This window comes from Felis catus, chromosome C2, assembly GCF_018350175.1.
Source record: "Felis catus isolate Fca126 chromosome C2, F.catus_Fca126_mat1.0, whole genome shotgun sequence".
NCBI lineage: Eukaryota > Metazoa > Chordata > Mammalia > Carnivora > Felidae > Felis > Felis catus.
In genome coordinates, this window is record NC_058376.1 from 74,771,944 (window position 1) to 74,784,290 (window position 12,347).

General features: G+C 40.3%; 1 protein-coding gene across 8 annotated transcripts in view; it reads right to left on the reverse strand.

Annotated features, from left to right (window-relative positions):
* Positions 1 to 10,290, reverse strand: part of OPA1 (OPA1 mitochondrial dynamin like GTPase) — an 85,957-nt gene extending 75,667 nt beyond the window's left edge. For 3 of the 8 annotated variants that reach the window (XM_045037124.1, XR_006585156.1, XR_006585157.1), the window contains exons 1-6: positions 10,103 to 10,290; positions 3,851 to 4,169; positions 3,110 to 3,206; positions 1,298 to 1,405; positions 746 to 799; positions 7 to 75 (exon numbers count right to left, since the gene is read on the reverse strand). In XM_045037124.1, coding sequence (XP_044893059.1) covers positions 7 to 75; positions 746 to 799; positions 1,298 to 1,405; positions 3,110 to 3,206; positions 3,851 to 4,169; positions 10,103 to 10,134 — 679 coding nt within the window. In that variant the 5' untranslated portion in view covers positions 10,135 to 10,290. The remainder of the gene's footprint in view (positions 1 to 6; positions 76 to 745; positions 800 to 1,297; positions 1,406 to 3,109; positions 3,207 to 3,850; positions 4,170 to 10,102) is intronic. The other 5 variants (XM_003991770.6, XM_011285875.3, XR_006585155.1 and 2 more) reach the window with 5 other exon arrangements.
* Positions 10,291 to 12,347: the final 2,057 nt, after the last annotated feature.

The following is a 12,347-nucleotide window of genomic DNA, read 5'->3' on the forward strand; positions in this document are numbered from 1 at the left end:
TACTTACCTTTCTATAATGCTTGTCACTTTCAGATCCGTGATCTGTTGCTCTGAATGCTGTTTCTCCAGGTGAACCTTAAAGATAAATAAGCAGTCCTTTAAATTCTCCAGTGATATCAACAGCCGAAATTCCAAATTACGTCTAATTTAAAGGCAAATGGACTTTTATAAAACCCACTTTTTTGAAAATTAAAAACTATTCTTATTTTAAGGAACACATTGATAACCTACGCAAGAAAACCTTTGTAAATATTATAGGACATGTTTAACCTATTTAAAAACAAATCACTGAAAATTACAATTAAAAAAGACAATTTCTGATGAAGATAATTTTCCAGGAGAGTACTTACAGTTCAGTCCTATATCACTGCCGTTACAGACCACATACCGTAACAAAATAAATTTAAAATGTCAAAGGGTGACAGGACAGATGAGACAAACTAAAATTACTTTTCATTTCAATTATCAGAAATGATCAGATCAATTTCAAGAAAATATTTTGGTTAAACAAACTTTCTTTTTAATACTTTTAATCTTATAGAAACGTATTTAGGAATTTTAGTTTTACTGCAAGATAATTATTTTATTATTTTCACCTGTAAGATAAGGAATTTGCCCAATAGAGTTCTGGAGTTTTAAAATTCAGCATAAGCAGCATAAATTTTGTCTGCAATTTATTTGCAACTAGTTTATTAGAAGCATTTAAAAGGCATGTTAAGGTCAGCAAAAATGTCTGTTTACACACCTAACAAGAGAAGTAGGTCAGAAGCTCCTATGACTTCACTAACCAATTTGTGACCTGTGAAAAATCAGCAAAAGGGGAAATAGAAATGTAAAATTTGACAGGAATGAGCAAACAAATGTCTGAGATCTCAGAGTTATATCATGATAGGGTGTGAGTTGGGCAAATACGCCAAGATCAACCTTAGTAAATTCTACTCATTACGGCCCATCATAATTAAATTTGTTTTAAAATCACCAAATCGGCTCTAACCAATTATGAAAAGCAAGCACATAGGAAGTCTAACCTACTTGTCAGGAACAAGAGATCGTTTTTTCCCTCACTGACTAAAGCCAAGTATGTTTAACCTCTTACAAATTTTCATTTTGTTGCACTAACCAAAATTTAAAACCACTGAGCAACAAAACTTTGTGTATCTGTTTTTTCAAAAATTTGTTTTCCATTTGTACTAGATGTTTTCATTTAAAAGATACGAATAAACAAATGAATACATCTTAGTATTTTTCCTCTGGGTCTTCTGACATTTTAAGTGAGATCAAACGGGTCCTTCCTTACCTGTGGTGAAAAAGTCCTTCAGTAAACTGAGGCTTTCAACAATTTTATCAAAGTCAGGTGCCAATTTTGCAAGGTCGTCTGAATTAGGAAGTGCTTTTCTAATTTTCTCTGGAGAACAAACAAAATTCTCAAAATAAGAATTTGACTATTAAAACACTGACAAAATAGAAATAATCATCATATATAAACTTACAATATTTTTCTATTTTTCTCCCTATTACAACTATAATTGTATCTGAAACAATATGTCATTGTGATGATATTCCACAGGCCATGAAATGTTTTTAAAGAGTCACCAGATATATGGCTTAGATGGAAACTTTTCATTTATAAGTTAAATGCCAGGAACTATAAGTACTGTATTAACAATGTTAATGCTGTATTGGAATCAGAAGTACCTTTAAGGAGAAAGTCACAGCAAAGAGGCCAAGAATCAAAGAAAATACAGAAAAACACCTCTTGAAACACCTGGTCCAAACTCGAAGACAGTAATGAAATAAAAAATAGAATTCCATTACTTTTTTCCATCCTTTCACAGACCCTAAGAAAATTCACACTTGTTAACATTTGGAAATAACTGTCTAAGAACCCATGGCAAACTTCGGTTTTATTTTTGCTGGTTTTATTTATAAAATGGTCAAAGTATTCATTTTTGTTTACGAAAATTTTGATGCTCAATTTTGTCAAAGTTTTGTACAACGGTACAGTATCTTCTGAATTAGAATGCACTTTTCTTAATTTTCTCTGCAGAGGACTAAAATACATAAATATTCTCAAAATAAAGAGTATGTCAGATATTATTCTAAATGCTGTTACAGCACTCCCCTGTTTAATCCTCAAGGCAGCCCTACAGAACAGTTATCACCAAACCCACTTTACAGGTGAGGAACTGGGGCACTGAGGTTAAGTAGATGAGCCTGCACAACAGCAAAGAAGCAGGGAGTCAGGCTTGAGGCTGGCCAGTGCAGCTTCAGAACCCGACCCTCAGCCCCACACTGTGGTGCTGGCAAATGCATCAAGGTAAAAGCTCTCCTCACGAATATTAGAAAAACATGGAAAGAATGCTACAGATTCCTGCAGATCCCTCTGTCAGTGCAGCACGGTTTTATCTTTAAGAGCTGTAAGTGCATGTAGAGAGTAATTCCACCCCCATATGCACCTAAGAAATTAAACAAACTCTAAAAAAAGAAAAGACTGAGGAAAGTAATTCCATTAAAAGAAAATTTTGTTTAAATCATCATAACATACTGGCAATCAGAACTATCAGATATACTTTTTTCTCATCTACCTATTATAGAAAAAGGTGAACAGTACCTGACTATGGCAAGAAATGATTACGGACTCTAGCGGGCTTTGAGGGACTTGGCTACAAAAAGTAGAAGTCACCAAGGTATCCAATAAAAAGTAACTAGTGAGGTGGGTTATGGTGCATCTGCTCTGGGTGAGAATACAGAACACTGAAAGTGATGTCCAGAGAGGCTGCTTTGGCTAACAAATGTGTTGGGCAGGAAAAGAAGCCAAAGTGTATACTGTTGCCATATAACTTTTAAAAAGGAAACTAAAATAATAACCACATACACAGACTAGGTTCAATTAAAAGAAAATGTCCATGAGGATAGTAGTAGCTATGTGAAAGTGATGGACGAAGGGGTTATTTTTTTTCTACCAGTTTTTTCTTTGATATTCTATTTTATCATTAAAATAAAACTGCTACACAGTGAACTCATGAGTGAAGAAACTATCTCAATACCACTATTTCTCTTTCCCGAAGATATGACCAAAAAAACGTATTTTAACGTTGATGATACAAACCTAAATCAATATACTCATCAATCTCCCACACAATGTCAGGCACAATCCATTTATAGTCACTGAGGTCAGGTATCATATCTTTCCACTGATCAAAAGTCTAAAAGAAAAGAAAATATGCCAATCGAATGTTCTGAATGTCATACAAAAAATAAAGAAAAACCACCTTAGTTTATCTAATTAAAACATGCTAATCTACAAAGAGCGATACATTATGGTCAAAATTTTTAGAAACAAAATAGCCTCAGTTCCTTTGAAAAAAAATTAGTAGGCAAGCATATAGAACACGTAAGCGTCCTTTTATTAAATATGGAAAATGTAAAAATTGAAAATATATTCTTACTTCAAATAGGCTTCATGATTTAGCTAAACAACACTGTGGAACGGAAGAAACACAAACCAGGGGTCAGGACACCTTGCCTCTGCTCCCAAAGATGCCCCAAAGTGGTTGTGTTAGCATGACACCTACTTTCCTGTCTGTGCTACTAAGTGGCAAGCTGAAAATCAAAGCCAGGTGACCTCACCCCACCCTAGTGCTCCTTCCACTAGGCCATTCTCACCTACTGTAATTATAACCAAGATCCAAAGAGCATTTTCCTATTTGCAACGTTAATTTAGCACATGGTAGAGATACACCATACATTTTTAAATATTCAACTGCACTAAACAAAAACGATTTGTGTTATAAGACCTTCAAATAATCATGCTAAAATAACTGGAAAAGCAGTGGAAAGTTCTACTCACTTTTTTGGCTGTATAGCCACCGCCAACAGCAGATCCTAGTATGAGATATCGAAGTTTTAGGAGTCTTGCAGCTAATCTCGCTGGCCAAAAATTCCTGTGAGGCTGGTAGCCATATTTAATTGGAGAAAGCTTCAATTTACGTAACGGAAGGTTAGCTAAAGAGGAGAACTGATGAAATGATGTCCGGAATTGGGGTCTTTGAAGCTTTAAGGTAGGATGATGTGAATGATAAACACTTCGTGAAACCAGATGCAGTTTTTGTAGTGGTAAGCTTCCTTTGATTCCAGAGCTACGTTTCACTAAGGATTGGCAGACCTCACTGAAAAGAAAACCAAAATGGGACAAAGATCAGACCGGGTAACAATGAGAAGGAAACGACATAAAAAGAGCAGTATGCACAAGAGAAAATGCACATGGGTGCATGTCACCAAGCACACGACATCATACCATAGCTTACATTAACCACTTACTCCATTTCCAGGCACTGCTGCGGCATGTGCTACCTCATTTAATCCTGCTAAAAATCCTACGATGAAAGTATTAGTATTACCTCCATCCTACCAACAAGGAAAAGATGGCGCACACACACACACACACACACACACACACACACACACAACTCGTCTAAGTGCACACCTATATGAAGATTCAAACTGACGCAGTGGGACTCCAGAGCCCTCCCTCTCATTTACTACATGCAAGCTATCCCAATCCAAGGAATTGAGATGAAAAGAAAAAAGGCAGAGACTTATTTTATTAACTGCTATTCACTGTCAGTAAAAGTGAAAACAAAATGAATGCAAACCTGCTTTCAAACACAAAAATCCCAGCAGCTTAGAACAGCTATTCTTTGGTCTCTCCTCTACGTCTCATGATCCTGAGACAGCCCAGGGATGGAAATTAAGGAAAAAATCATTACCACATAAAGTACCTGGCTGAAAGTTTCTGAGTAGAGTAAGTAAGAGTAATCAAACAGCAATGAAAGAAGGTTATTAAAGGCAACGTCCTACAGACTGAATGTTTGTGTCCCCCCAAAATTTGTATGTGGAAGCCTAATCCCCAACATGAAGTATTTGGAAGTGAGGCCTTTGCGAGATAATTTGGTTTATTTGTAGTCATGGATGTGCCCATGTGTTGGGTGCCCTTATAAGGAGATGAAGAGCACAAATCTGTCATGTGAGGACACAGAAAAAAGATGCCCCCATCTAGGAACCAGGAAGTGATTCCTCAGCAGACATCAAATATGCCGGCACTTTGATCTTGGAGCTCACAGCCTCCAGAACTGTGAGAAATAAATGTTTTCCCGTTGAAGCCGCCCAGTGTTTGGTAATTTGGGGAGCAATAAGGCGATCGTGTATCAGTTGCACAGATACAAGAGAAGACACTAAAGTGAGGTAGCAGCACTAAGAAAGGAAAGGGAAAGGCAGACACCAGAATGACGGACTAGACACAGGAGACAAGGAAAACAGTAAATAGTAATCCTAAAGTTTTAGCTGGGAGACTAAGATTACTACACTTACAGATATAAAACAATCAAGAGCCAAACCAACTGGGGGAATAGCCCACGGCTTCATAACACTTGGCTCAAACTTCTTTCAACCCTGTCCTTATAGCCAACCACTTAGTGTTTTGAGTCAGATAAACTTTGGTTCCAGTTCCAGTTTCACTGCTTACTCATGTGCAATCAAGGGCAAATTATGAATTTACCAAAGCCTCAGTTTTTTAATCTGTTAAAACAGGATTACATCTACATCAGAGTTATTGTCAATAATCACTAATTCAAGTATCTTCTTCTCAGACCATAATCCCCTTCACTACAACCATCTTTGGCCCTATAGGAACAGCCAGGTCATGGATACTTCTATCTTCTCCCTAACCTATCAGTCTCCACCTTATCTATTTACCTAGTTAGCCTGGTTCATAGTCTTAAAGGCTCTTTTGCAAATACTCTAAACTCCCTTGCCCTCTGACTTTCTGTTACACTTGTTTGGCAATATGCAAACCCTGGATGAACCTTATTATCACTTTAAGCCTGTACCAAGGGAATGAAGCACTACTGAAGAAAGTCACACCCAATTGGACAGACATCTCAGCTAGGCCCTAAAAAAAGCTTGGCCATCTTACTTTTTATCAATTCATTCTTCCACTCTCTGCTAGGACTATTTCAGATGTTCCCCACCCACCTCTACCCTCCCACATCTCTCCTTGTTTCCTCCGACTCTTGGGAGAAAATGGAAGCCATCAGAGGGACACAAGCTGTCGCTTACCTACCGCATTGACACCCACCCTCCTCCACAAGCCCTGTAAGATTACAGTAAGGAAGTACTCTTCTGCCTTTTAAAGGCAAATCCCTGTTTCCTCTGAATTCCTCCCTCCTTTTCAGGAATCACTAGTCAAGTCTCTGTCAGTTTAAAGGAGAGAAAGACAGACCCCAGTTCCCTGCTCTAGCTCCTCTATTAAAAGCCAAACCAACCTGATTTCCATTTGTCTCACTTCAGTGAAACAGCCCTCACTGAGTGCCCTGAAGGCTTCCAGTGGGCATTTGTTTTTTCGATTCGCATTTTCTTTCTCTCAGCAATATCTGACAGCGTTGACACCCCCTCCTTGTTGGAATGCCCTCAATCTCCACAGTCTCTAGCTTTACTCCTACTCGCTGGCCACTCCTTTTCAGGCACCTCCTCCCCAACAACCTTTTAAATGTTGGGAGTTCATCGGGCTTAGATGTAAAGTCACTTGTCTTCTCAGTCTACCCATTCTTCCCAGGCAACCTTATCCACACCCATCTCCTCAACTGCCATCTGCATATCCACGTTTCTCAAAACTTGTACGTCTAGTACAAACAGTTAAGTTCCAGATCCTTGTGTCCAACTGCCTACTGAACACCACCCCTTAGATATCAAAGGAGTACCTCAGTACTCACCTCAGTATCCCTTTCTCTCCTGGCATCGACATTCTCACTAGAGTTCCCCTGCTACAGTTCTTAGTTCCCTGCACTTTTCTTTAGGGCACATAAAATTTGTTTTACATAATAATGTAATTATTGCATTAATATTTGTCTCTACTAATAAACTATAATCTTCATAAGGCCAGGGAGGGGTCTTGTCTGTTTTGCTTACCATTGTATTTCTAAAGTCTAGCCCAATGCTTCACAAGCAGTAGACACTTAATAAATCTGCTGAATGAACATATGTTATTGGGAGAACAAAACCAAAACAAAAGGTGAAAGAACCTAGCAATGACCACACAGTAAGTGCTCAATAAATGTCATTTCAACAATAACTGCCCTAGCCTCTACTAATGTATTATTGATGAGTAGTCCTTTATCCCTCAAAAGTTGTTTGCTTTTTTAAAGAAAGTAGTTAATCTAAATATATATCCAAATAGATAAACTCCAGACCCAAGTAGTCATATTGCTAAGATGTTTTGGCTTTTCGTTATTTTCTTCCTTTTTTATTCCCAAACCTCTAAAATCCCTGTTTCCACAATGGTGGCAACAACAGCTGTGGGTGACACCAAGAAAAAAGAGTATTTGGTGGTCCAAATCAGGAACCACATGTAAAATGTTCTTCAATCAATCCCCTGGAAAAGCTAACAGACTCAAAACAAAATCCTAGGGGCGCCTGGGTGGCGCAGTCGGTTAAGCGTCCGACTTCAGCCAGGTCACGATCTCGCGCTCCGTGAGTTCGAGCCCCGCGTCAGGCTCTGGGCTGATGGCTCAGGGCCTGGAGCCTGTTTCCGATTCTGTGTCTCCCTCTCTCTCTGCCCCTCCCCCGTTCATGCTCTGTCTCTCTCTGTCCCAAAAATAAATAAACGTTGAAAAAAAAAATTTAAAAAAAAAAATAAAAAAAAAAAACAAAAACAAAATCCTAGTACTTGGGAAGGTATCCTCAAGTATTATTTCCAGAGCTTCCAATTCATGGTGATACTCTAAAAGATCAATGCTCATACAGGAGAGACTCTTTTCCACAAAAGGGTCCTCTTGAGATATAGGTAAGAGAGTAAAAAGAGGAGAAGAAATTGAGATTTACTGAAGCACCATCTGGGGAAAGGCTGTGTCACCCTCAGTCCAGTGCAGCTGAATGTTAAAATACGAACACTTGCCCCCAGGATGAACAATCTGCCAGGGAGGAGCTAAAGCTCATGTGTGTGTGGGGTGCAGGGCAGGGAAGGTCTGGGAAGAAAAGAAAAATAGGATACCTACAAACACAGAGAAATCAGATTGTCCCAACAGTCTGTATTCCGTGTTCGTTGACAAAGGTTGCCAGAAAAAAATGTGGTAGTGCCTTTACAGTTCTGAAGGAAAAGTATTTTGAATACAGACTTCTACATTTGGCCAAAGTGAAAATCAAATGTGATGCAAAGCAAGCTCCTCTGCTGCCCCCAAAACCATCTATTCTCTCTCCTCTACCATCTCTTTTAACCTATGCATCATTTCCTAATACATAATTCTCTTTTCAACAAGTTTACACAAATATTTATTGCACCTAAATATGGGAGTATGTATTTAGAGATGTATGTCAAAAAATGTTTATGTTCCCATCTGTTTAAGAATGGGAATTCAGGGGCACCTGGGTGGCTCAGTCAGTTAAGGGTCTGACTTCAGTTCAGGTCATGACTTCACAGTTTGTGGGTTCCAGCCCCATGTCGGGCTCTGTGCTGACAGCTCGGAACCTGGAGCCTGCTTCAGATTCTGTGTCTCTCTCTCTCTCTGCCCCTCCCCTGCTTGCACTTGGTCTCTCTCTCAAAAATAAACATAAAAATAAAAAAAAAAGAATGGAAATTTAAGTGTACTCCTTCATAACACGTATTCTTCTTTGCAGAAGAAATACAGCAAAAGACAAATTTCAGAGCTGAGGCTTCTAACTTTCCAGATCTTTACTTCTGCAGGGTAGCTAAACTGCACTATCAACATAAGACACTTTTAAGCCATGACTTTGTAGAGTCTATAGTAACTTTAGAAATAATTTACCCCAACGACATCCACAAACAAATGTCAGTTATTAATTAGCTGTTGTTAAGGTCAATTTTTAAAGTTTTCCTACATATCTTAATTGTTCCAATGAAGTATGCTATTTTTGGCAAAGTCTTTTCTCTTTTTATTCAAATAAAATTAGATAGGTTTCTCCAGGAAATAGTGACGAGTAGAAACAAAAAGTAGTAAATAATCTACTGTAGTTATCAAGGGCTATGGATTTACTCAGAAACTCAAATTCCATTAAATTAGAAATAACTATTCACTTATTCTAATTGACTGTAACTGTTGTATGTCATCTGATTCTAAATATAGACTCAAATTAACCTTTATAAAACAAATGGATTCCATTCCTTATAAACACTATAAATTACCTACACTATTTAAACAACGTTCTGAAAAAAATTCAAGACAGGTGTTTGGAGGCTAATTCAGGAAAACCAAGTTTTTCCAACCTTAATTGATGCATATTACTTCTTCTCAAAAGCCTGCAACAATGAGTTAAGCCTGAAAGTGTCTAAGGATATTAGAACACAAATATGTGTCAAGATAAAGTCAAATTTAAATCTCTTTAAAATGCCCGTAGTAACCCACAGAAATGAAAAAACTCCTATGATTTTCTACTTAGGATTAAACGAGGCCAGGGCAAAAATAAGTGTGATTAGAAAGCTGGTGCTATATTCACCACTTCGCATCCAAAGCAAGCCTTTCTCCCTAACACTGAAAAGCTGCTGTTAACAGGGTATCTCTAATCACCACCTCGGCCACCATTTGCGTCACTGCTTCAGATCTGACTCCAAAGCAAGTCTAGTCTGCGGACGAAGGCAAGAGGCAGAGTCCTCTTTACCCTAGCAGAAGACAGAGTACCTGCAGGAGCAAGGCACACCAGGCGTGGAGGCAGAAGAAAAAGAGTTAAGAGGGACACGGCGAGGGGAGGGAGAGGGCAGAAACAAGAAGCAACCAGAGACAGAGATAACAGCGAGGGCAGAAAGGTGAAAGAGGACAGGGACAGAAGGACAACAGAGAAGGCCAAGACTGAAAGGAGCCCAGAATCTTCTGGCGGCACAGAAAACAGGCACAAGGGCCGGTACTGCAGCCGGGACTTCAGGTAAGCCCAGTCAGGGCTCCTGTAACTACAGGTCCTCAAAAATATCCCGGAATCCTCCAACCGCCCTCCGCCTGGCCTGAGAGTTAGGTGCACATTCTGGAGGTAGTGATGGGATAACCCGGTTTTCCGGAGGCCCCCCAAATAACGGGGCCAGGTCTGAGCCCGCACTTACCAGGCCACGGCGGCTCGGCGTAGTCGCCACATCCCGCCGGCGAGGAGGTCACACGGGCGCCGAGAGGGCCACGCCGGAGCCCCGGTGTCAGCCCCAGTCCGGCCCCTGCTCCAGGAGTGACCCAGGAAGAGGCCCTCGGCAACAAGGGCACAGAGCAGCTACTGCGGCCCTCCCAATGGCGCATGGACTTCCGCGAGAGCCCGCCCGGCACCCGTACTCTGTCCGTCAGGAAAATAAGCACCACCCCCGCCACGCTTCCTAGGAGGGCAGCACAAACGGTCCGTGGAGGATTAGTGCCTGCGCTCAGAGCCCCCAGAGGAGACAGCCGCATTACGCCTCCCACCACCCCTTCCCTCCTTCTTTGTTTCCGGGTTGGAGTTACGAAATTGAGTTTCCCAGGTCAAAGATTTGGAGAGGTGAGGGGTTGAGAGTTGGGCAGGGACTGACAGGGTGCCGGGCGAGGAAACCGGTTTGATAAATTCTCTCTGGGTGGCTGCCAATTTAAGAAAATGTAGGTATTTACGGAGCTTGGAGGAGCCTAGCGAGTACAAAATGAATACAGTAGTAGTGTAATAGAATAATGAAAACCAACGGTTGCCCCACTCTTTTGTTCGGTGTCTTTGTTTATAAAACACTCTCAGAACAATCTTGGGAGGCAAGAGGAGTCATGGACTGATTAAGTGCTTTAGAATCGCTGAAGGTCGGATCTGAGAAGGGCTCCGATGAATTAGACCAGCTGTGGGTTTGCAGTAAGCTTGAGCAGTTTATAAAGGCATCACAAATGATTTTGTTTACTCTTTAACTGGCTTTCGTCTGACTTTAACTCATTTGTTGAAATGGCTTGCGTAAAGGCTTCCAACAATTCCATATTGTCAGTGGACACTGGACTGCTCAGCATTCATCTCAGAAGCCTGGGTGCTCAGCGCTCTCCTTTGTTGGCTTCCCTCTCCTGGTTTTCAGGACATAACATTCTCCTTTTCTGCTCCCCATTCTCCTTTGCTGGCTCCTCTCCCAAAAACTCTCCGTGTAAGAGGGTCCCAGATTTCAGAGATCCTGGGTCCCTTTCCTTCTCTATCTTCATTTTCTCCCTAAGTAATCGAATCAATTCTAGGACTTTAAATACGTTTTCCCCTTACTACTCTTGTCATTTTATGAGGAAACTGGGGCCCATAAAAGGGATGTGACCTGTGAAACGTAATGAAGTTATTTAGTGGCAAAACCAGGACTAAAATCAAAGGGCCCCTCTTCACTTCAAGGGCACCCCCCCCCCATACAAACAATGTTGAAAAATTCCTTTTTCCTTAGTCATCAGAATCCTAAGTCAGTATCCATCCATTCACAACAAACCCAAGTAGTAGACCTAGCCATTAGCAGTAAACTTCCCAAATGCAGGACTCCAGGATTTTCTTTATTATATTTATTGTGGTAACTGTTTTAGTGACAGGTACAGAAAGGAACTTGCTATACTGACCTATGCAAACTGTAGCTTTTTCCGGGATTGTAGAGTTGTGCAAAAATTCCTTTGTTATTGTTGCTTCCTAGTTGTTTTAGAAAAAAATAAGAGAAACCAAACAGTGGTAACCTCTTTCATGTATGGGTTATCTTTACATTTCACAAGGCCCTTTTTTTTCAGTTCTACTTCTAGGCGTTTATCCCACTGAATCATTCCCACATGTGCAAAGACATACATGTGATGTTTATGTTTGCCTTGCATGTAATAACAAAAGGTTGGAGGGGGCACCTGAGTGGCTCAGTCAGTTGAGCGACTGAATTCAGCTCAGGTCATGGTCTTCCAGTTTGTGAGTTCAAGCCCGCGCAGGCTCTGTGCTAACAAGCAGCTCAGAGCCTGGAGCCTGCTTCTGATTCTGTATCTCTCTCTCTCTCTCTCTCTCTCTCTCTCTCTCTCTCTCTCTCTCTCTCCCCCCCCTCCCTCTCCCCTGCTCATGCTCTCTCAAAAAAAAATAAAAAATAAATGAAAGGTTGGAATCAACATTGTTAAAAGATAAATTGAGGCATCTTAAAAATTGTAAGAGGTTATTTGATCAAAAATTGATTTGAATTCAGCAGTGCCGAGTCAGAAGTGGTTAGGAATGCTGCATCAACAGGAGTCAGTGGCAAGACTGACTATATCAAGAAGAAAGGGAAGCAAAACAAGGAAATGATTTGATTGGCTTTAGCTTTATGTGGTTGCCTTATTTGGGAAAGCCTCATTGGCTGTGATTGGTTGCCTTAGGTATGCTTTCTT